Source organism: Phascolarctos cinereus, unplaced genomic scaffold (genome assembly GCF_003287225.1).
Source record: "Phascolarctos cinereus isolate Bilbo 61053 unplaced genomic scaffold, phaCin_HiC Scaffold_5;HRSCAF=322, whole genome shotgun sequence".
Lineage (NCBI taxonomy): Eukaryota > Metazoa > Chordata > Mammalia > Diprotodontia > Phascolarctidae > Phascolarctos > Phascolarctos cinereus.
The window spans coordinates 246,063,424-246,083,643 of record NW_027555958.1 but is presented as its reverse complement, the minus strand read 5'-3'; the positions used below and the strand labels follow the sequence as shown (position 1 = coordinate 246,083,643).

The 20,220-nt window shown below is 42.1% G+C and overlaps 1 protein-coding gene across 1 annotated transcript; it reads right to left on the bottom strand.

The window, feature by feature from the left end:
- Nucleotides 1-14,183: 14,183 nt before the first annotated feature.
- LOC110199403 (rano class II histocompatibility antigen, A beta chain) lies at nt 14,184-19,871 on the bottom strand. Its single transcript, XM_020974227.2, has 6 exons — nt 19,646-19,871; nt 16,796-17,065; nt 16,152-16,427; nt 15,458-15,568; nt 15,040-15,063; nt 14,184-14,538 (listed from the first exon to the last, which is right to left on the bottom strand). The coding sequence occupies exons 1-6, from the start codon at nt 19,743-19,745 to the stop codon at nt 14,525-14,527; spliced, it is 795 nt and encodes a 264-aa protein (XP_020829886.1). The 5' UTR covers nt 19,746-19,871; the 3' UTR covers nt 14,184-14,524.
- Between the last annotated feature and the right edge of the window lie 349 nt (nt 19,872-20,220).

The following is a 20,220-nucleotide window of genomic DNA, read 5'->3' as shown; positions in this document are numbered from 1 at the left end:
GGGAAGAGTCCTGCTGCGCTAGCCATTGATGTAAGAACTGGATAATGCTAAGGACTCAGGTAGAAGCAGTAGGAATAAGGGTCTTACACAAGGGATATAAAAAAGGAGGAGAATGTGGGAAGTAATAGGTTTGGAGTAGGAAGAAGTATATATTAAAAGGAGGGATCCCTCTTATCATAGCCTTGCTCATGGGTTTGTATAGAACATTAGTAGATATTCTCTGCCTGAGTCTGATGGATGATGTGGAGCTCTGGATGGCTGGCTTCCAGCCATGTATGATTCATCATAAAAGGTCCTCTAATTGGCTGCTTAGCTGGAAGAACTGATAACTCAACAGTGCCACATCCATTAAAAGAAGAGATGTTTTCTGGTCAGTGACCTCAAGGCTTCAGCACTCCACATAGCAAGATATGGCTCCAGTGAGGGAGGGAGAGGACAAGGTCCTTTTCCATCTTACTTCATGGTGGTCTGTTCATGCGGTAGCAGGTGTGTTTGTCGGGGGATAAAGGGAGAAGTGATGACATGATCAGGTGAGCTTGAGCTGGGACCCACAATTGCCTTTGCCTTCTGTGTTGCCTTTCCCTTAGCAGGAAATATGGCTATCTCAAAAAGTCTGGAGATTTATGAACAATGGCACCTGATTTATGAACCCAAGTGGTTGCCGTTGCAGAATGGCAAGAATATTCTGGCAGCAAGGACAACATGTGCTAGAGTAGTTACAGTTATGGCAGCAGCAGAAGAAAGCTGGTGTCCAGAGAAGCTTTTGTATTAGAACAGCCACCACTAGGAGACAGCCCAAGCCTGATCTTTTATCAGCAGAGTTTGATCAGATGACACTCAGGAGGTGAAGTGTAACAAGTCTCATTGGCAGTCCTGGAAACTGTTTAATGTCCAATTAGCCTTCCAGGTAATTGTACTAGTAGTTACAAGTTACTGAATCCAGTTTAAGTCACTCTGTAAAGCATGATGCGATTCTTTCAGGGTTATCTTGACTTTCTATTTTATAATAAATGACTGATCATCAATGATTAAAGATTAATCATTCAAACAATGATTTAAGGAATGATTAAACACTTATTCTGTCTCAGGCACTATCCATCACTTGCTTCATATTGTGCATTAGTGCCTCTTTTACTTTCCTCTTTTTCGGGAAACCCCATACTATAGCCAAAAGTAACATTTTCCCTTGGATTCTGAATCTTTCTTAGCAAGCCCCTGAATATAAGAATGAGAAGCCCAATTCTCCTAATTAGAGGTCAAGGTCCCCCAGTAATGAACCCAGTCAAATTGAAAGCCTTGGTATAAGACAATTGTATTGGCAAAGTACCTAGGCCACTATGAGTCTAAGTAGCAGCTGATTTTATGGTAAATGTTTTCTCTTTTGTTAAGCAAATTGTTTTTCAATGAAGAAAAATATCTCTTTGTGCTGGTTTTGTTTATATTATAGAAATGTTAGTGATTGGTATGGATTCATTTTATATCATGCAATTTTGCTGAAGCTATTTTTTTTAATTTTAATTTTAATTTTTTTATTTTTAGGCAATTGGGGCTAAGTGACTTGACCAAGGTCACAAAGGTAGTAAGTGTCAAGTCTTTGGTCTGAGGCCAGATTTGAACTCAGGTCCTCCTGACTTTAGGGCCAGTGCTGTATCCACTGTGCCAGGTAGCTGCCTCAAGCTATTTTTTTTTTCCATTAATTTTAGTTGACTTTCCAGGCTTCACTAAGAAAACCATTATATCATCTGCAAAAATGATAATAACAGTAGTAATAGGTAACATTTATTTTGTGTTTACTCTGTGCTAGGCACGCTCTGCTAAGCGTTTTACACCTGTTATCTCATTTAATCCTCACAACCACCCTGGGAAGTAGGTGATTATACTCATTTTACACCTGAGGAAACTGAAGCAGAGATTACATGGCTTGCTAGTAAGTATCTGAGGGCAGATTTAACTCTGGCCTTTCTGACTCCAGGCCTGGCACTGTATCCACTGTACCCCCTAGTTGCCTGATAATTTTGACTTTGCTACTGACTTCCTGTCTTTCTTAATTTCTTTCTTGATTTCTTTCTTTCTTGACTTCTTTCTTTCTCGATTTCTTGAATTCTCTCTTTTTTATATAGCTAGAATTTTTAGCATTGTACCAAATATTTATGGTGATAATAGATCGTCTTACTTTAGCCCTGATCTTATTGGAAAAAGCTTTAATTTTTCCTCATTGCATATAATATTAGCTCTTGGTTTTTGTAGACATTACTTATTATATTAAGGAAATACCAATTTATTCATATATTTTCAGTGTTTTTAAGAAAAATGAGTGCTGCATTTTATTCATTTATTTATTTACTTTTAGGCAATTGGGGTTAAGCAACTTGCCCAGGGTCACACAGCTAGTATGTGCCAAGTGTTTGGTCTGAGGCCAGATTTGAACTCAGGTCCTCCTGAGTTCAGGACCAGTGCCCAATCCACTGCACCACCTAGCTGTCCCTAAGTGCTGCATCTTATCAAAAAATTTTCTTTCTCTGTTGATATAATCACATGATTTTATTATATGTGTGGTTCTTGTTACTAATGTGATATATCATGTTAATTGTTTCCCTGATAGTGAATAAACTTTGTATTTCTGATGTAACCCTCCTTTCAAGCCCAGAGCATTTACATAAGATTCTCCTCCTTGGAAGAGAGAATAATTTCTTGATGTCGAGTGCTTGTGAGAGGGGCATTGTTGGTACAGGTACATTAGAGAGAAAAGACACTTTTCATTCCTAATTCAAGAATAGACGTACGCAGTTCCACATAATCTCCACAGAGTGGTCATTTAAAAAGTCAAGATTGATTATTTCTCATCATTTCAGACAACTCCAAAAGTGCCAAGAGCTTTACTATTAACACTACTTTTTGAGATCAGTGCCCCCGAAGCATAAACACGATATTCAGTCTGCCACACTGTGGAGAAAGAGAGAGAGAAAGAGAGAGAGGGGGGCAGAGAGAGAAAGAGAGAGAAAAGACTTTGGAAGTCAATCTGCAGAGGAATGGCAGCTCTATCACATGTTCCTGATTTCGTGATTGTCTCCCTAGAGACTTTGGAGAATTTCCCTTGGGTGAAATTGAAATTTCTTTGTCTTGGTTGAAGAGATTTTACTACCTTCTAATGAGATCATTTAGTCTCTGTATTTTCTGTTATATTCTACTCTATAATTTCTCCAATTTGTTTTTTTTTACTTGTTTGCACAAATGTTTTATTCATCATTCACTAATTGTGGTCTTTCATGTAACCAGCATACGGTGAAAAGGATCCAAGCCTGAAGGTACAAGATTGGTTTTTGTCATTGCCCTTTAATAGACAGCATCCCACACAGTGGGGGATGGTAAGAGAGGAGGCATCTCTGGTAGTGGCAGCTGTTTCCAGATGGGTTCTGGAATATCTTGGGATTGTGAGGTGGAGAAGGTGAGATGATTAAAAATGTTTTCATTTCAAAGTTTCTACTTAGCTTGATATTTTTATCAGGAATGCCTGAAAGTACTTTATTCTATTAATCATCATGTCCCAAACTATACTCAGTTTTGTAGGATAAGCTATCCTTAGCTGCAACTTTTGCCTTTTGCATTTTAGAATGAGATACTCAGATTTTCTACCCTTTATTATAGTTGCTGCTTAGGGAGAGGGAGGGAAGAAGCATTTATTAAGTATCTCTGATGTGTCAGGCACTGTGCTAAGCACTTTACAAATATTATCTCATTTGATTTTCACAACAACCCTGGGAGGTAGGTGCTATCAGGATTTTCATTTTACAATTGAGGAAACCAAGGCAGACACTGGCTAAGTGACTTTCCCAGGGTCATATGACTCATATATGTCTGAGGACAAATTTTAATTCAGCTCTTCTTGATTCCAGGTCTGGAACTCTTTTTGTATCCCCAGTGCTTAGTATAGTAGGGGCATAGTCAATGTTTATTGACTGACTGACCCTTTACTAAATGCCTATTGTATGCCAGGCACTGTCCTTGCCAATAGGGATACCTGTGTATAATGAGATGAGACAGCAAAATAGGAGACAGGTCTGAGCTTACATTTTAATAGGGAAGATAATATGAATTAAGGGAGATATGAACAAGGCGGGTATTTTGTCTGGGAAGGATGAGGGCAAAGAAGGGATTATGAGACAGATGTTTTGCTTTATGCTATCCCTGAAGAACATGCTGAGACATCACATAGCAGAAATGGCAAATAGAGAACAAAATGGAGTTGATTGTGTAAATTCTTTTTTCCTTGAATTTCATGTATTTATTTATTCATTTTTAGTTTTCAACATTCACTTCTATAAGACTTTGAATTTCAATTGTGTAGATTCTTAAGAGGCCACTTTTCACTCTTTAAAAAAATGCTGTTTCAACACAAGGTGTGAATTTTGTAGTGAAAAGGCCAGTAGGAAGGAAACCTCTCCCTTGTGTAGCTTCTAAGGGAAAAGAAGCACATAATTATAAGCACTCTCATTGGCTACAAGCTCCTTGAAAGCAGATATGTTTGGGTCCTCTGAACTCTGGAGCAGTGCTTTAAAAACAGGGATAGAATCTCAAGTTATGATTTCTTTGATATAGGGAACTCCTAGATTAGAAAACTTGGTGATTTAGAGTGTTGTCTATCAAAGGTGTCAAACACAACCTATGCGCTTGCAACTGGATCCAAATTGAAATGTAATTGTTGAAGTTTAGAAGTTTAAGAGTGCTGGGACCCCAAAATCACGATATGTGGGTCCTGCCAGAATAAATTCAACCCAAGCCTTCTTTCAGTCAAAAACAAGATTTATTAAAGATCTGCTGTATCAGCCAGACTCTTAAGGAATCTAAACATTTGTGAAGCTCATATTGAGAAGTGGGTCTGAGAGAGGCTCAGCCATTGGCCACATTTTAAGAATCTGAGCTTTTGTATTGATTAATGCAAGCAGGCCAGATTTTAAGATCACAGCCCTTGGTTAGATTCTTAAAGAATCTGAGTCATTGGCCAGATTTTAAGAATCTGAGCCCATTAATGAAGGCCAGATGATCTTATACACAGAAAGACTGGGAGAAATTTAGGAGTGGCCAGGTAGTTTGGGGTGACTGGAGGGGCTGAGGAGGATCTGGACAGGAGTGGCCAGTAAGCTGGGGTAACTGTGAGGTAACAGAACCCAGGAACCTGAACCACATGGCCAAGAGAGAATGGAACCTAGTTAGGATTAAGGGTAGGAAGTGGGGAGGCATAGGGAGGTAAAACAATGGGGGTCTAGGCTAGGTTAAGGGTAACAGAGAATTGAGAGATTGGGCATAGCTGATAATGAAAGGCCAGTTGATAGGATTATAGTCTCAGGCAAACTCCAGAGATTTGGCCACATGGAAAAGTCCAGGGCTTTTCCTTTTTGGGGTCCAGATCCCAAAGACATGGTCTTTTCCTTTTAGGGATTCAGATCTCATCCCTATCACAATTAAAGCATAAGTAACGTTACATTTAAGCAATTAAATCAATATGCCAAACGTGATCCTTACATATCAATTAGTGGTCTGTTTCTGCTTGAGTTTCACACCCTGGCCTAGAGCACTAAAAGTTTAAGTGACTTGAATCACACATCCAGTATGTGGTAAGGACTTGAATCCAGGCCTATCCACTATGACTAACTCTGTAGGCTCACTGACTTTCATATTATATGCCTTCAACATAATACTAAATAAATGTCTACTGAATAAATGAATGATGATTGCCTGGGGAGGGGAAGGGAGAGGCACAAAATGATAGTTTGAAGTATTAGTTTCCCTTGGTAACTGATGATGTTTCAGAATTTTGGTAGTTGATTGGTCAGCACAGTACTACTAGGAATTGAGCTTGGAAAGTCCCTGCTGACTTCAGTGCAGGAAATAGGAATAAACACCAATCCAGCCTTTTAGGGAGGGTTCAGGGATAGGAACTGAGCTTCCAAGAACCCACACTACGAGCCACTGTCGTGGCCTTCTGTTTCCTCCTCCCATGAGAGACTGGCCACCAATTTCCTTGTGACAGTAATATAGTCACCTGATAAATGGCTCTGTTCCCTAAAGTGGTAGACAGAGGCAACATGGTATAGTATAAAGAAAACGAAATGACATCAGGAAGGTGATGTTTTGACTTGCAAGTGAACCGGATTTAAGTGAGGCAGGGCTGTGGAAAGCCATCAGCCTCACTATGTTCTCCAGAGTCATATGGGAAGAAAAGAAATACTATTTCATCAAATATTCAGTCTGCTCTCAAGCCTTGGGCAAAAGGGAGTAACACCATTCTTTTAGCTCCCAGCAATTGTCCCCCCTGAACTGCTTCTGGTTATGAGAGAACTCCAAACTGAGGCCAAACCCTATGAAAATCTGATTCATTCCTCAATGCTTAACAATCTCCTCCACACCTTCTTCATCTCAACAATTCTGAACCCCCCACTGTCATCATTCAAACACCATCCTCAGTCCCCCACTGACTGACACCTTATTACCACTTCCCTCAGTCAGGGATGCACTGGAGCCAGCTCTTATGAGATCATGAAAGGCAATTGCTAAATTTTCAATGTGAGCATTACCCCTTTGGAAATCAGAATTCTCTTAATTAGGGGCTGATTTGTTTTGTTGGTTGTTAGACTTAAGAAAGTGATGTAGAAAATGTTGATAAGGCAGTTTTAACTTAAAAGTATATGTCAAACATTTACCAGCACATCTCAGCCCAGTTCCCTGAACTTCTCAGTCTAAAAGTAACCCACTGTGTTCTCTGGAATACCTGTCCCATAGGTAACAAATTTGCTTTCACCTGAAATCTTTACCTTTCCCACTCCTTCCATCTTCTGGCTGTTAGTGAAACCTGGCTCCCACCTGATAACGCAGCCTCCATGACCTCCCTTTCTAGGACTGGCTGCACTTTACTCATCACCTTAAGTCACTGGTTAAAATGGAAGAGTTAGAATATTCCTTTCTCCCCATTGTTACTTGTAGGTTCTCCATGTACCACTATCCTCTCAACCTTTGAGGTTCACTCAATACCTAATCAAAATTCTGATAGCTCTTGTCTTCCAACCTCTAGGACATGCTCCTTTTGTCCTCAGCGAGTTCAGTGCTTGGCTCAGTCTTTCTCTCCTCAACTCCTGCTCTTACAAGGCGGAGACTTCAACATACATATTGCTATTCCTTCAAGTACCCTTACCCACAGTTATTCACCATACTAATTTCACTTAGCCTACTCCTCCACCCACCCTAGCCACATAGAAAGATGGTTCTGATCTTGCAAGTGATTATTAATTCCAACCCATCTTCTCCAGCAGAGTACCTTCTCTCTCATCTCCATTCTCACACATATCTTCAATCTCTCTGTCTACTCTCTGTATCCTCATGACCTACAAACATGCTCATGTATCCTCCAACTTCAAAAAAACCTTTTTTGATCTATCCATCATTGTTACCTATGGTTCTGTATCTCTCCTCCCTTTTTGGGACTAAACTCATTGAGAAAACTATCTACATAGGAACCTTTACTTCCTTTTCTTTTATTCTCTTCTTAACTCTCTACAATCTGGCTTTTGACCTCATCATTCAACCAAAACTGTCCTCTCCAAAGTTACCTCCAATTATCTCTTAGTTTCCAAATCTAATGATCTTTTCTCAATCTTCATCCTTCTTGATCTCTGCAGCCTCTGACACTGTCAATCACCCTCTTCTTGATATTTTCTTCTCTCCAGGTTTTCATGACACCACTACTGACTGGTTCACCTCTTACATATCCAACCACCCCCCCCTTTTTTTTACATTAGTTCTTTATCCAAATCATGACTGCTTACAGTAGTTATCTGAGAGAGCTCTGTCCTGGGCCCTCCTCTCTTTTTTCCTTTATATTATGTGACTTGGTGATGGAATCAGCTCCCATGGATTTAATTACCATCTCTATGCTGACACTTCTCCAATCTACTTATCTTGCCTCAAACTCTCTGCTGACTTCTAATCTCGAATCTCCAACTGACTTTTGAACATCTCAAGCTGGATATTCAATAGACATCTAAAACTCCATACGTCCAAAACTGAACTCGATATCTTTTCCCTAAATGTTCCCAATTCCTCTCTTCCCTATTACTGTGGAGGGCTATTCCATTCTCCTAGTCCCTCAGGCTTGCAATGTAGGTGTTATTTTTTAATCACTATAAATGGAGGTTCATGATCTCTAGCATCAGAAAGACAGACACATAGAACCCAATATCCCCATACAGGAAAATGATAAATGTTGAAGAAGATGTGGGAAAATTGGAACACTGATGCATTGTTGGTGGAGTTGTGAAATGATCCAACCATTTTGGAGAGCAATTAGGAACTATGCTGTCAAAGGGCTGTCAAAATGTGCATACCTTTTGACCCAGCAATAACACTTCCAGGTCTGTATCCCAAAGAGATCATACAAATAGAAAAACGATCCGCATGTACAAAAATATTTATAGCAGCTCTTTTAGTGGTGGCAAAGAATTGGAAATTGAGAGGATACCCATCTCTTAGGGAATGGCTGAATAAGTTGTGGTATATGAATGCAATGGAATACTGTTGTGCTATGAGAAATGATGAGCAGGCAGACTTCAGAAAAACCTGGAAAGACCAGTACGGTCAGATGATGAGTGAAGTGAGCAGAACCACAGTAACAGCCATATTGCATGATGACTAATATTGATAGATTTAACCCTTCCCAGAAATACAAGGATCTAAGACATCTCCAAAGGCCTCATGAGGGAAAATGCTATCCACATCCAAAAGAAAGAACTATGGAGTTTGAATGCAGATTGAAGCACAGTATTTGCTATTTTTTTCTTCTGTTCTGTTTTGTTTCCTCTTTCTGGTGGTCCCTCCTACTGGTTCTAATTCTTACTTACAACATCACCAATGTGAAAGTATGTTTAATAGGAATGTATATGTATAGCCTATATCAGATTGTGTGCTGTCTTGGGGAGGGTTGTGGGGAGGGAGGGAGAGAATTTGGAACTTAAAATTTGAAAAAAAAATAATTTAAAAATTATTTTTACACATAATTGGGAAAAAATAAAATATCAAAATAAGACCAAAGGCAGGATATATTTTTATGGGGGTCATCTGGTATAGAAGCGAGCAGAGCTGCCAATGAATACCTGCTTATCATAATGAAGTTTAAACATGTTTGGAAGTTTGCATGCAAAACAACATAAATCATGTTTTCTGAAAGTCATAATCTTGTCTTTCTAAAACAAAACATTTATCTTTAATGTATCTGATTACGTTCAATTGTCATGTCAGTTAGAAAACAGTATAAAGACCAGAGAGACTAGCTGTTCCAATTTCCCCATAAGATGTCTTGACCAACATATCCTGTGCAGTGCTTGGAACTTTGACAAAAGCCTTGGCAGCATGCCCTCTCACCCCAGGACCTGTTGTCATTGGAGACCAGCTGTCAATCTGGGACTTCTTAAAGCCAGCCTTTTCCATTATTAGTAGGATCAGGTTGTATGCCTGCCTTCCTAAACCTCCTTCATGAATGAATCTTTGGCTCTTGCCAATAATTTATACTTAATTTCAGAATCATATTAGAAGCAAGCCCATGACCTCAGCAGGTCTAGAGCTACTGTGCTCCTGTGTCAGTTCTGACTATACCTTTGGAGGAGCCTCTGGAACAAGTACAATCTTCTTGCGAGAAGTGGTAGCCATCCTTGAGATGAGTGGTCAAGCCTTGGCAGGGCTTACCAGGTGACATGGGCCTTAAAGGAGTTGTTTAGTTGTGCAATTAGGAGTCTTTATGTGGTGATCATTTATTTCATGTGAATGAAACCATTTCATGTCCTGCATCAGATCAACATTATACATTGAATACTTTATGCTTTTTTGGGGGGACCCTTGACTTATGCAAAATGTAAGTTTGAAGTGGTTTTCACTTGGCCTTCATAATGGAGCTTAAAGCCAGTGCAGTAAAGACCCTGACCCCTTCTTTTGAGGCTGCACTGTTCCAGGACTATACCCAGTACCTGAGGCAGCCCAGAGTGGAGGGGCCTTCCTGGGAAAGGGGATCCCTAGGCCTCTGCCCAGCTTAGGTCTGTTTTTACTTCATCATGTTGTTTTCCTAGATAAATTAGAAGTTTCTTCAGGGCAGGCATTGCTTGATTTTTTTGTCTTTTTATCTCCAGCAACTAGAACAGCACATGGAACACAGCAGGTATTTAATAAATGCTTTTTGATTAATTTATGGTGTGGTTCTGTGAAAATCTGCATCTTTCCAGAACAGCTGAAAATAATGGGGGCATAGGCTGCCCAGGACTGAATAAAACACTTACTGTGGTGACTTTCCTGAATGCTTTGCAATAATAAGTTCTTCAATATTTTGCTGAAATTGAAGGAATTAGAATAGGGAATGAGGAAACAAAACCATCACTCTGTAGATGATATGGTGGTATACTTAGAGAATCCTAGAGAATCAAGTAAAAAATTACTTGAAATAATAAACAAATTCAGCAAAGTTGCAGGACAGAAAATACACCCACATAAATCATTGACATTTCTATATATTACTAACAAGGCCCAGCAGCAAGAGATAGAAAGATAAATTCTATTTAAAATAAATGCAGACAATATAAATTATTTAGGAGTCTGCCTGCCAAGACAAACCCAGGAACTATATGAACAGAATTACAAAACACTTTTCACACAGATAAATTTAGATCTAAATAACTGGAAAATTATCAGTTGCTCATGGGTAGGCTGAGCTAATATGATAAAAATGCCATTTCTACTTAATTAATTTACTTATTCAATGCCATAACAATCAAACTACCAAAATCATTTACAGAGCTAGAAAAAGTAATAACAAAATTCATCTGGAAGAAAAAAAGGTCAAGAATATCAAAGGAATTAATGAAAAAAAATACAAAGGAGGGTGGCCTAGTTGTACCAGATCTAATACTATATTATACAGCAGCAATCATCAAAACTATCTGGTACTGGCTAAGAAATAGAGTGGAGAATCAGTGGAATAGGTTAGGTCCGTAAGACACAGCAGCCAATAATTACAGTAACCTATTGTTTCATAACCCCAAAGACTCCAGCTGCTGGGGTAAGAACTCACTCTTTGACAGAAACTTACGGGAAAACTGGAAAACAGTATGACAGAAACTAGGCACAGACTGACATCTTATACTATATACCAAGTTAATGGCATGATTTAGACATAAAGGGGCAAGAAATAGTTTACTTGTCAGATCTATGGAGAAGGGAAGAATTTATGAACAAACAAGAGATAGAGAACATTATGAAATATAAAATGGATAGTTTTGATGACATTAAATTGAAAAGGCTTGGATTACATTAAATAAAAAGCCTATGCAGCCAAGATGAGATGGAAAGCAGAAAGCTAGGAAATAATTTTTACTGACAGTGTATCAGATAAAAGCCTCATTCCTAAAATATACAGAGAACTGATTCAAATTTATAAGAATAAAAGTCATTCCCAAAATGACCATTGAGAAATGGTCATAGGATATGAATAGGCAGTTTTTAGATGAAGAAATCAAAGCTACGTAAACGCATATGAAGAAGTGCTCTAAATCACTGTTGACTAGAGAAATGCAAATTAAAACAACTCTGGTGTACCATTTCACATCTATCCATTTGGCTAATGACACAAAAGGAAAATGATAAATGTAGGAGAAGAAATGTGGGGAAATTGGAACACTAATGCATTGTTGGTGGAGTTGTGAACTGATTCAACCATTCTGGAGAGCAATTTGGAACTATGCGGAAAGGGCTCTAAAGCTGTGCATACTCTTTGATCCAGGAATACCATTACTAGGTTTGTATCCAAAAGAGATCATAAAAAATGGAAAAAGACACACATGTGTCTTTCCAGTCACCTACATAGCAGAATTGGAAATTGAGGGCATGCCGCTCAATTGGGAAATGGCTGAACGCTATTGTGCTACAAGAAATGATGAACAGGCAGATTTCAGAAAAACCTGAAAAGACTTACAATGAAATGATGCTGAGTGAAATGAGCAGAGCCAGAACATTGTGCACAGTAACAGCAACATTGTGTGATGATCATCTTTGATGGACTTGGCTCTTCTCAGTAATACAGTGATGTAAGACAATTCCAAAACATTCATGATGGAAAATGCTCTCCACATCCAGAGAAAGAACTATGGAGTCTGAATGCAGATCAAAGCATACTACTTTCATTTTTTGTTGTATTTTCTTTCTTGTGGTTTTCCCTTTTTGTTCTGATTCTTCTTCCACAAGATGACTAATGTGTTTAATGTGCTTGTACATGTAACCTATATCAGACTGTTTGCTGTTTTGGGGAGAGGGGACGAGAGAAAATGAAGGAGAAAAAATCTGGAAAAAATCTTATAAAAGTGAATGTTGAAAACTATCTTTATATGTAACTGGATAAAAAATACTAGTAAGTGAGGAATAAAAAGAAAAAAACCCAAAAAAGTAATCATTTTGCTAAAATGAATTCATTTCCATAACTATCAATAAGGCATTAACTTTTCAAGGAGAAAAAATTTGGGGCCTAAGGGCCAGTCCTAGGGAAAATGTACAACTTATTACTTGTCTTTAACTCAAACTGCATTGTTCAGTCACCTTTAGTAGGAGATTTCCATGCTTAATTAAGGTTAATTTAATATGGGTTAAAATGAGAAATCTTTAGTGGTTTCCAGTCACCTACTATATACAAATTAAATTGCTAACTCTTGGCAGTCAAGGCCTCTAATATGCAGTCCCAATATATGTGTACCTTGATCATATACCACTTCTCAAAATTCTGTCTTCTAAGCAAACTGGAAAACTTTTAAATCCCTCATTCTTATCCACATGGAAGGCATACTGCTCTTCTGCTTCGAATAGGTGTCACCTTCCTTTCTCTCTGCTCCCAACCATCCAACTCCAACATATTCCCAATTCTATCTCTCTCTTCCTTCAAAAATTCACCTCAGGTGCCTCTTCCTTCATGAAGTTTGCCCCAGTCTCCCAGGTAAAAGTATCCCTTCCAGAAGGCAAAGACCAGCATTGTCCATAAGAAAATCTCTAAGACAGGCCTGCACAACATATGGCCCATGGATTTTGGGTGGCCCATGAAAAATGTAGAAGATGTAAAAGAAAGTTAACATGTAACAAGTGCTTTGTCCATGCCCTGAATAACCCACCTTCCACTAGTCAATTTAGTGCCGATCATGTAACTTGGTGGGTAGATTGCCACTGTGTACTCTCTCCTGTTTATCACATGATCTATGGCAACCAGCATCTTTAGCCTGTCTCTACTCTGAGAGAAGTGATTTCATGATGAATAAAAATCTTAAGTAGTAAGTGTAATTAATTGACATTAATTGAAATTTCTCTTTTTAAAAACACGGTTTATTTGCAAAATAGTTTAATCACTAATTATACTTTCACTTTGAAAATGAGCCACTAAAAATCTATCTGCCGCCCAAAGGAGTTTAGCCTATTTTAATTTAGGCCCTTGCCAATGCCAATGTGTGCGGGTTTGCTCTAAGACCTTCCTAAGCTGGGTCTTAACAGTTGGTGCTTACTGTTGACTGGGTTTGAACTAATTCTGTCAGTAGGGCAAAAAGCCTCAGCTGAGAGAAAGGAGAACTAAGTAGGGAGGAAAAAGACAGAAATTGAGCTAACTGGTCAGAGAGAGGTGACTCATTGGTTTTACACATGAAATCCTTTCAGTACTAGAATACATGAGGAGTCTGGAAACCTGGACCTGCAAACAGAGACTGAAACGGGGATGGTGAACAACCCTCAGGAGAAAGAAACATTGTAGATTAACTTGGGTTTACTCAGCCCTCCCACTAAGCTCTCCCCATTTATGGCATCCTCTCAATTCCACAGAATAACAAGGGGAATATGGACAGACATAATAAGGGGCTCCTTTCTCACAAAATCCTTTCATTCAACTAAGAATTCTTAAGCACTGACTGTATACAAAGTACTAGGCTTGCAACCACGTAGGATAGGAGGGCCAAAACATGGGCAGCTGCAGCTTATAACACTTGAGGTAGACCAGGTCTCAGTCTCAGGCTCCTTTTGTCAGATGCCTCTTTCCTTCCCCTTGCACAGAGCAGGGCCCCTTCCTAGCCCCTCCTCCTTATTTTTTTAAAATATGACTCCTCCAGCAGTCCCAGGGGCACAATGAATGATACAGATGACACATTATTTATTTAGGAAGAATACAGAGAAAAGACTGGGATTAATGCAGAAAGGGTAGCAGTGTAACAAAGAAGGAGTCTGTATGGGAACAGCAGAAGCAGACTTCCTTCTCCCTGAGGCCCTGAACCAAGAGAGGGTAGATAACATCCAGAACAGAAGGGGGAAACTACAGGGTCTGTTGGGAGATGGAGGATGGCAAATGGCCTCCAGGCACAGGAGAAAGCTGGCTCCAGGACAATGACTCAGCTGCTCCTCCCTCCTGGATGACTAGGGATCCTGGCCAGGAAAGCAGGGATGGAAGGCACTGTCTTGGAAGGATGCAATCCAAAGGTCACCTCAGCAGGCCTGCAGGGGGGAAGACAGTCATTACAGGCTGCAGACTCTTCCAGCAGCAGCTCTACTTCTCCAAGTGGAGGGGAAGCCTGATGATCCTTGGGAGGTAGAGTCCCCATTAACCCTTCCTGTGCCCTCAAATCACTACTCAAAGAGATTTTCCCATTTTTCTTATTAAAATATAGATTTTTCCCTCTTCTCCTGCCCCCTGGAACCCTGAGAGTGTCTCTGAAAACTCTGATCTCAAAGGGAAGGGATACTGCCTGAAGCAGGACTTCTGCTGAATCATGGGATATTTGGAGAATAGTCCTGGAAACTTCTTGTAGCAATAGGGTGAAGTATCACTGATTGTACCACTCCCTCTCCCATCCTAAGGAGCTGTTGATGCCCCAATTAGGGAGCAAAAGAGCCTAGTAAGGGAACGACAAAACGAAAGTTATGCTCATTCTTTTAGTCTGTGAGCTCAGGGATGGAGAATTATGATCCTTGGCCACAAAGGGAAAGGGATATTACCTGTAGGCTGAGGCCCAGTGCGTCCTGAGGAGGCAGGGGAAAAATGAGAAAGAACAATACAAGGTCACAGTCAAATCGTTATAGTGGGGAGGATTTCTACCCTACAGTTAGGAAGCTCATCCACCACCCCAACATGAGGCATCCTAAACTTTTACCCCATTATGTCTGAGGAATTCTACTCACAACAAAAGGGGAGGGGAAGTTCAGGGGCTGTAAAAGCCTGAGGGGTCTTCTCTCTTTGTCAGACTCAGCATTTGGCTCTCACTCTATCCCTCAATCACAGAATCCTTCTATTCCACATTGTCTCTCACCCCCCGGATTTGCATCTGACCTCCTGAGATAAGTTCCCCCTACAGGATACGGGGCAGGAGCTGGGGCCAAAGCCAGAGCCCCATGGCCTCCCCGACATGCTCCTTACCTTTCTGGTTCTTGAGGTGGATGAAAAGTCCTACACCTAGGAAGATCAGCCCCAGGACAAAGCCTCCAATTCCACTCAGCAATTTGCTCTGGGCAGAGTCAGACTGTGCTCCTGCAGAGAACATGCCTTGGGGTCATCACTTATCAGTCCTCTCCATCCCACCCTCTACCAGTGATTTAAAACTGCAGAGCCCAGCCTGGTTTGGGGGGCATTAAGAAATTGACAGGTGAGGTGGGGCAGAAGGCTGGATTCCCGCTCCAACTCCACTGAGTGAGAAATGGAAAGAAAAAGGCCAAGGGAGGTCAGGGAGAATGACTGCTTTTCTGAGGACATTTCCCATTTCTTGATCTCAGAGACATATAAAGAGTGAATTCCCAGAGGTAAAGATGATCCATCTCCTAGGGTAAGGGACAGTCAAGGGAATTTGGATCCCCAGGAGAGAATGGACTAAGATTCTGCAAGTTCTTCCTGTTGAAGAATGCGTTTACAGAAAGCACCAGGATTCTGTGGATGCTAGCTCGATGCTGCAGCCAGGAAGCTATACTGGGACAGGGAGTAGGATGCATATGATCCAGGGCATAGGAAGGGGGTCTGTGGGAATATTCACTGAAGGACCTCCAGAGCTATGGAACTCCCTGTCCTGGGGTTTAAGGAGAGGGCAGGCTGGGGACAGAATAAGGGAGTTGGCTCTCACTCCATTCCACACTGATGGGGCTCTGCAGGCTGGCATGCTCCACACTGCAGGTGTAGATGTCTCTGCTCTGGGGAATCATTTCCAACATGACTAGGATCTGGTAGGTCCAGTCTCCATGTTGTATCACACCCGTGGACACAACCCCAGCTGTCTCCTCCTGCCCATTCTTGAGCCAGGTGACCTTGATCTTGCTTGGATAGAAGCCAGTGACAGAGCACACCAGCAGGTGCTGCAGGGCCTCTGTCTTGGAGGGGGAGATGGTCACTCTGGGCTGGACTGCAGGGTGAGAGAGACACAGTGTGAGGAGACAGAGAAGCTTCTTTCCCCTACAAACAGTCCCTTCTTTCTGGTGAGGGTCCCCCTGGCTGTCAGGCCCTGAAGGCCTCCCCCAGAGGTGCCCAGCACAGGCTCAGAGATGCTCTCCCTTGTCGGGGTGGGGGTAGGGTCAGACCCTCCAGGCACCCATAGTGCCCCTGGGAGACTGTCTGGGTCCGCACAGGGTCCCCTCAGCCCTGGCTTTGGCAGCAGCCCCTTGGGTGGGGGGGTCCAGCCTCCTCTGGGTGAGCTCAGGACACACATTCAGGACAGGGGTCAGGGTCCCACCCTCTCTCGGTCCCGGCCCCGGAGGTCAGGGGGTCACTCACCTCTTCTGTCCACCGCGAAGGGCTTCTCTATCTCGTAGTTGTGTCTGCACACCGTGTCCACGTAAGCTCGATATTCCTCCAGGATTTCCTCCTGACTGTTCCAGTACTTAGCATCGGGCCGCCCCAGCTCCGTCAGAGCCACGAACTCCCCCACGTCGCTGTCGAAGCGGACAATTTCCTGGTCATTGTAGAAGCGTCTGGCCACAAGCCGCACCCGCTCCGTGCTGTTGGTGAAGTAACACTCTCCCTTGAACTGATACACGAAATCCTCTGCGGACAGACCCGGAGCAGCGTCAGCCGCCGGCAGACTGACCAACCGCCGCCCCAGTGACCGGGCGAGGACCGCCGGCCTTCAGCGCCTCTCTCGTTACCTGCATGGCCTCCCTCTCTGAGCCCTTTGTTCCCAGCTCCCCCTCACTCCTCAGAGGCCGGGGCGGGGTCGCTGGTTCGGCCCATCCTGGGACAGTGAGGCCACGCTCCTGCCTCGCCCCTCCCCCTTCTGCCATGGAAGTTTGGGAGCCATCCTCGGGTCTGGAGGCTCAGGGAGGCAGCTATCTCCCTACAAAGATGACCCCGGAGACATGCAATAGCTGGTGCCTTCCTACTTCCGGCCCCACCCAAAACACACACACACCCCCTTCACATACCGCAGTACTCAGAATACACATTCACACATATTCACCCACACACACGCACACACACACATACACAAGTACACACATTCACACAGATACAACCCTCACATACACAATTACACATATTAACTCATACAATCATCTCAAGTGGAGAAGGTCGGAATGGGAAGTGAGGAGAGCCACAGAAAGTTACATCTGAGACGCACAGACACAAGTAGGGCAAGAGAAGGGGCTGAGCTCCTTCCTCCTTCTGGGAAATCCCCTCATGATCCTCCTCCTGCCTGCTCCCTTTCCTGCACGGAGCTGCCTCTCCTTGGCTTATCAAGACCTCACTTTCTTCCAAGGCTTTCCTTCAGCCTGAACCAAGACCCCACCCCCCATCACCCAATCTGAGTAACCTTTCCCTATTTCCCAGTATAGATGCATGGATCAGCAAATGTCCTTCACCCTGACGCAATTGTCCTACCCCAAATGTTTCTGTTCTATTTGAAAAAATTCCGAAGTGAATCCAACATCAGGTTCACTTAGTCCAATCCCACACTTTTACACAGGAAGGAACTGAGGAACAGCCTGTTGAAATGACTTACCCAGGGACACTGGGCTAGTTAGTAACACAGCTGGGGGTGCAACACAAGTCTTCTGACTCCAGACTCAGTTATCTTTTCCACAAAACCACTTTGCTTAGTAACTTACAGTGGATATCCCACATTGGTAGAAAAATAGATGAAGGGTTTAATCAAGAAAAATAAGCTAAGTTCAAGGAATGTCATGGTCAGTGGGTAACTAGTGTAATCTAAGGTAGGCAAGGAAGAAGTCCAGTGCTGAAGAAAAGGTGCTTTCAACCCAGAGTGACATCATTAAGTCCCTACTATGTGCAAAACATTTTTAAGCCCCTTGAAATACAAAAATACCCCACAGAACCTGTTCATTTCATAGTTACAATCCAAAATGGGGAGAAAGACACCTAGATAATAATACAAAAAAAAAAGAGAGAGAGAGAGAGAAAGAAAGAAGGGAGTCAGTGAAAGAAGAGGAAGTGACAAATTGGTAAGACAAATTTGAGAAGGATCACTTCATTTGCCTAGAAGTTGAGTTTTTTGGGGTGGAAAGGGCTGGGCTGAAATATTTGGAAGAAGAATCCAAGATTGACTGGAAACCAGGAATCTTGGAGAAATTCCCTAGTGCCAACATGCTATGTTCCAGGGCCTTGGACAGATCTGTTCCTTCCTCCCTGCACCCCAGTTTCTTCTCAAAGTCCCCTCATCTCACTTAGATTGGAGCTATGTCAGTCCCCTGTGACCAGACAGAACAGTTAAGGTAAGGAACTAGGACACACATAGACAGGAAGAGAACTGGGCAAGGGGATCTTCACACTCATCTTTGGCCTCTCCTAACCTGGTGCCAGGATACTGCAGGTCTAAGGACAATGAGCATAGAGTGATTCCCCAATTAGATGTATTCAAAAGACAATTATGAGGAAATCTGAGGAAAGAGAGAACACTATAACCTGGAGAGATCAAGGAAGTTTTCATGGAGGATGAGGCACTTGAGCTGTTCCTTGAAGGAAGTCAAGGCTCAGAAGCAGAGATGAGGAGGGAGTACATTCTAAGGATGAGGAGCAGCTTATGCAAATACTTGGAGCAGTGAGATGAGAGTTAAATTCTGGGAAAAGCTGAGTGAATAGTTCAAGTGGAATGAGAAGTGTTCAAAGGAGAGTAAAATGAACTGAGAGTTGGGTTGGGCTTTAAATGTCAGGCTGAGGAATTGGGAATTGGTCCTAGAGACAAAGCGAAGAGACAGACGTTTTGTGAGAAGACTGGGAATATTTAACATTGATGTGAACAATGGATTGAGGAAAGAAATGCTCAGAACAGGGCTGACCTGAGCATTGAGAAACCCGCAGAAGATGTAGTGCAGGTGAGAGATGAATTTTCTCAAGGGAACCTCCTCAATCCTCAAACAGTCCCCTCAGTCCCACTACTTTGCTCATGGCCACAGAAACATACATTGATGCCAGAGTAGCCTTTGGTGGCTTTGGTGTCTTTCGAACTCTGACACAGCTCTCCCTGCTCCACCACCTACCCCAAATGATCACCCGGTTTTTTTCTGGGGAAGGAGCTCTACTCAGTCTAACCAGTGGCAGAAATTTTCCATCCTCTTCTTGGAAGACCAAGAACACCATGGAAGACCCAGGGAGCAGTATCACTGCACTTACCTGGGATGTCCCTGGCCCAAGAAGCAGGTAGACTCAACACCATCGATGTCATTAACAGACCAATCTTCCCGCAGCCAGCAGAGATCCAAACATCAACCATGTTAGAGATGAGCAGGAGTCCAGGGAATAAGCAAACAGCAGAATGGATGGTCTCTAGTCAATCAACAGGACTTAGCACCTCACTTGTTGGAGAAAAAGACCTGGCTGGTATCTTTAAGTCTCCTAACATTAAAAAGTGACTAAAAGAGGAACCAATAAGCTTTAAAGGCTGAGATGTGTCATCTGTCTCCAGGCAGGAAGTTGTTGTGAAGGGCCAGCTAGGACACTTCTTGGCAGAAGAAATAAGTAGGCTAGATGCAAACCTTTATAGCCTCTGAAATGAACTTGCTTCTTCACTTGTCCCTTGCTTTGCTCATATCTTCAGCCTCTCCTCTTTTGTGTTTAAAAGGCATCCCATTAGAATGTGCATTCATTGAGAGCATAATCGTATCTTCAGCCCTTAACACAGTCCTTTGCACATAGTAAGAGGTTACTTAAGTTCTTTATTCATTCTTTAAAAAATATACAGATTTATA

Excerpts from the sequence above, each read along its gene's own strand:
- LOC110199403 (XM_020974227.2), bottom strand. The coding sequence starts at position 19,745 with ATGGTTGATGTTTGGATCTCTGCTGGCTGCGGGAAGATTGGTCTGTTA. Across the intron at positions 17,066-19,645 it reads TTGGGCCAGGGACATCCCAG|AGGATTTCGTGTATCAGTTC; the intron begins GTAAGTGCAGTG and ends GTCTGTCCGCAG. Across the intron at positions 16,428-16,795 it reads CTTCGCGGTGGACAGAAGAG|TCCAGCCCAGAGTGACCATC; the intron begins GTGAGTGACCCC and ends CTCACCCTGCAG.